The 4,249-nt window shown below is 59.1% G+C and overlaps 1 protein-coding gene across 1 annotated transcript in view; it reads right to left on the minus strand.

The window, feature by feature from the left end:
* The window catches only part of LOC104515719 (netrin-3-like), a gene marked incomplete at its 3' end in the record, with an annotated part of 14,953 nt that extends 10,731 nt beyond the window's left edge, over positions 1–4,222 (minus strand). The window contains 1 exon segment of the mRNA XM_010159806.1: positions 3,256–4,222. Within this exon segment, the coding sequence (XP_010158108.1) occupies positions 3,256–4,222 (967 nt within the window).
* Between the last annotated feature and the right edge of the window lie 27 nt (positions 4,223–4,249).

Raw genomic sequence — 4,249 nt, forward strand, 5'->3', positions numbered from 1 at the left:
GCCCAGGCCAGGTCCCCGGGGATCCCGGAGAGATTTTTTGCAGAAGCACAGAGAGAGAAAAAGAAAGCAAACGTAGGGGAAGGGGCAGACGGCACAGGGGGAGCACATGGGATCCTCTGCATCCCATCACTGCCCCGGGGTTTGGTGTTTTCAAGCGCTGGCATCCCAGATCAATTGTCACAGCCCCCAGCCCGGAGCAGAGGGAGCAGCAGCCAGCAAGGCCTTCCCAGGAGAGCGCAGCCCCTTCCCCGCCGAGCCCCCCAGATCAAAGTGAGTCCCGTGCATTATCCCGGTGCTCCAGGGAGCGCTCCCGCCGCGTTGGCCACAAAGGGAACAAGAGCTCCCGCATCACCAGCGAGTGCATCAATTACTTCCAGTGGCTGCCTTGTGCTAATCCGCTTCCCCCCCCAGGCCGGGTGTTTTGGGGACAGCCTGCCGAGGGGGTGACCGGCTGCCCTGAGCAGCGCCGCATGTGCAGGCAGGGCCCAGCGGCAGCGGTGGGAAGGAGGAGGTGCACTGCCACAATAAAGCCAAAGCATCATCACCGGGGGGTGCTTGGGATTTTGGCAATCGTGCTCCTGCTGGCTGCTCTGCCGGGATTATCCTTCACTGACCTGAGCTGAAAGCTGGGGGGACACACGGATGGGGACACCTCTCTCTGGCCTGCCCTGTTTTGGGCAGAGGGTACCCAGAGCATCCCAATACTGGCAGGGCAAGCTCCTCGTGGGACACACAGCCCTTTTGGGGTATCAGTAAGCCCCCTGTGCCCGCAGACTGATGGCACTGCTCACCATCACCAGGCACGGGGCCACGCACCGTGCAGCGCAGACCTGGCACTGTTCCCTCCTGCCAAGCCAGCAGCCTGGCAAATCCACTGTCACCGACCTGGCTCTGACATCCCTAAACCTGCCTGCTTGCCAAAGTCCTGCTGACCCCCATGCCACCACAACATGGCCATGTCCCCATGAATGCCATGGCCACCCTATGGCAGCTGTGGTGGGGTCGCACCCCCCGCCAGTGCTCAGACCTCAGGCATCTCACCTCTGTGTTTCCCCGCATCAGCCAGAGGCAGACATTTTTGTGAAATGAGACGTTTGTCCTCACCCCCAGCTGCATGGATGGATGTCCCAGCACCATGACATGGTACAGGACATCAGCTTGTCCTCATGCCAGAGAAGGCAGAGACTCCCGTGAAGTTGGAGGGGAACAAAGCCCCATGCAGGGCAGTGGGGAGCACAGAGCCAAGAGGTGACAACCCAGCATGATCTGCGGCTGTACCAGCCCCATGGCTCCATCCGGACCCACTTTTGGTGTGCTGCAGCCCCCTGAACCTACTCCTCAGCTAGCACTTGGCTGCCAAGGTCCTGCATCCATCCACCCCCTCCTCTCTGTCACCCCTCCCCAGCCACACGTGACCATCCACCACCACGAGCCAGCATCACTCCTGCCGGGCCACAGGACTGGAGTCCGAAACCCCACAGCCCCTGGGCTGAGCAAAGGGAACTTCCCGGGCGGCCTCTCCTTTTAATTGGTGCTAATTGCTGCGTCTGTTCGTGCTGGCTGGGGAGATGTCATTGTTGAAAGGCACAGAGGGGAAGGCTCGGGGAGCTAATCCAGCTTTCAGCCACTAAGCCCTTGGGAGGCGGGTGATGGAGAAGCTCTTTCAGGTCCCTTCAGAGAGGGCACAAAGCCCGAGAGGGGAAAGGGAGAAAGAAGGGGAGCGAATCAACAGGAAAAACCACTTTCACACGCAGCTTGGGGAAGCGTCTTTGTGCGTGGGGCTTGTCAGGGGGGAGCTTGAAGGGACCGTGCCGGGCCCCGCCTCCTCTGCTCTCCCTCGTTTATCTTTCCAGCCCCATCTGCCAGAAGGGTGACAGAGCTGGGGGCAGGGATGCTCAGGAGCACGGCCCTGCAAAGCAGGACCCTGACCCTGGGATGGACAAGATGGACAGACAGACAGGAGATCTGTGGATGCTCCCCTGAAATAAGCTTCCTCTGCTTTAACCCCTTTTGTGCCAGCAGAGCCAGCTCTGCTGCCATCACGCTGCTTTACCAAAGGATTCGGCAGGGAGGAGGATGCAGCATGGGATGCCACAAGGGAGGCAGCCATCGGGTCAGGGTCCTCCTTTTGTCCCAGAGGGTTTCCGTGGGTTCACTCCCCAGCCAGAGCCCTCCCCTGCCCGACCTGCTGGCAGCTGGAGGCAGCAGCCATGGCAGGGTGTCGAGTTGAGGGTTTTTTCCCCTCTCAGCTCCAAAACTCATCTTTCTGAGACAAGTGGGAAAACGCAAGGGCTGACACATTCCCACAGGGCATGAAGTGGTTCAAAGCACTGGCTCCAGCACTTGCTTTGTATCTGCTGCCTTTTCAGCCATTCTTAGAAAAATTCACTGTAACATATATACATTTAAGCCAACAGCAGGGATCTCAACAGGACATCGATCACAAATACTAACAAGTCCCTCTGACCTCTGGCACATCCTCTTGTCTCCACCCTCTTCCCACACTCTGGGACCTGGACTCCAGTCCAGGAGGGGTGAGAGGCTGTTCCTTCCACTCCAAGACCTTCACAAGGCTCTGGTATCCCCCAAAACCATCCCAAATCAGGACAAAAGTCAAGAACTTGCACCAAAATCCCACAAAGATTCACGAGCAGGACAGCCAAGCAATGCCAGATTGATATTTTGGAAATGCTTCAATTGGCATTGAAATATGCCAATGTTTTTAAGTCATGGAAACCTGTGCAAAGACAGACAAGCTGAAACAGCCACGCAAAGCACCAGGCTAGACCGAACACCAGTGATAAAATGTCAGATCGGGGTACCTCAAGTATTTCCTTAATCGCTGCCTGCTTTTGCTGCCTGTTCCCTGCCCAAAGCACATCTCACAGGGGACCACCACGATTCTCTCTCCGAGCCCAGGGACAGCCAGTTTGATGCCCAAGGGAAACACCCCTAGCCAAGCATCCCACATCGACAGTGTGGTTTGCTGACGAGCTGGAAGACACCGGTGATTTTTTTGGCAGGTTTTGGTTCTTTGGCTGAACCGACACACCCCGGGAGGGGCACCCACAGCAGAGACAGGGCAGATGCTTGAGACATTCCCAGGTGTCCGGCGAGGGGGTTGCTCCCCAGACTCTCCAGACAAGCACGCTCCATCGCTTCGGCTCAGCACCCACCACCTCTTGTCCCAGTGACTAGTTTTGGGGTTTCAGCCTCAGAAAAAACCAAACCCAAAACCATTTAAAAATCACTTACCCAGACACTCGTTGGCCTCGCGGGCACTGGCCCGCTGCCAGGGCCGGTCGTAGTGGAAGGGCTTGCAGCGGTCGCATTCGGGCCCCTCCGTGTTGTGCTTGCAATCACACACCAGCTTCTGCTCCTTGTCCTTCACGCAGCGCGCAGCGTGCCCGTTGCACTTGCAGCGCCCGCCGACCTGCAGCTCACCCACTGCGTAGTAATAGGGGGTCGAGCCGGTGCCCCCCTCCTCCTCACCATCATCACGACCGCCCAGGTCACGGAAGAGATGCGGGCGGCTGAAAACCACGCGGATGTCAGTGGCTGTCACCCAGTCCTGGAGCACGGGGCTGCTGTCGAAGTCCTGGGCGGAGGGTCGTCCGTCAAGGGTGCTGAAAGCAATGAGCCCGCCGGTGAGGGGGTAGAGGTCAGTGAGGCCGTCGGTGCAGAGGGCCTCCTGCTCGTTCTGCTTGGTGACGGTGGCTTTGCTGGGTTTGCCATAGATCTTGCGGCACTGGGAAGAGTAGTACTGGTACGGCACCCAGGTCTTGCCGTAGTCCATGGACTTGAGAATGGCGGTGGACTCGGGCCGGGGTGAGCAGAACTGAAGGCTGACGTAGACCACCTCGAACTTCTTGCCAAGGGAGAGGGTGAGGGTCACGTTCTGGGGCGAGTGGTAGAGGGTCTCCGAGCGCCAACACGTCATGTTGGAGGCGGTGTTGAGGTCGGTCAGGTAGGCGGGTGGGTGGGCTCGGCGGGGGTCTGAGGCATTGCAGTGCCGTGTCGGGGGCTTCCCGCATGTGCTGGAGGCTTGAACCTCCTTCCCAAAGGCAGCATTGACAAATTCAGGGATGCAGCGGCGAGGAGCACCGCTCTCATCATAGCAAGGGTCTGGGGGGGTCTGCTGGGCCACGAAGGGGTTCACTGTCTGGGAGAGGCCCAGCATGGCGGGGGGGAGGAGCAGACGCAGGAGCTGCAGGACCTCCATCCTCCCACGGCGCGGGGAGCGGCTCCC

The sequence above is a fragment of the Eurypyga helias genome, unplaced genomic scaffold, assembly GCF_000690775.1.
Source record: "Eurypyga helias isolate BGI_N326 unplaced genomic scaffold, ASM69077v1 scaffold29199, whole genome shotgun sequence".
NCBI classification, from domain to species: Eukaryota; Metazoa; Chordata; class Aves; order Eurypygiformes; family Eurypygidae; genus Eurypyga; species Eurypyga helias.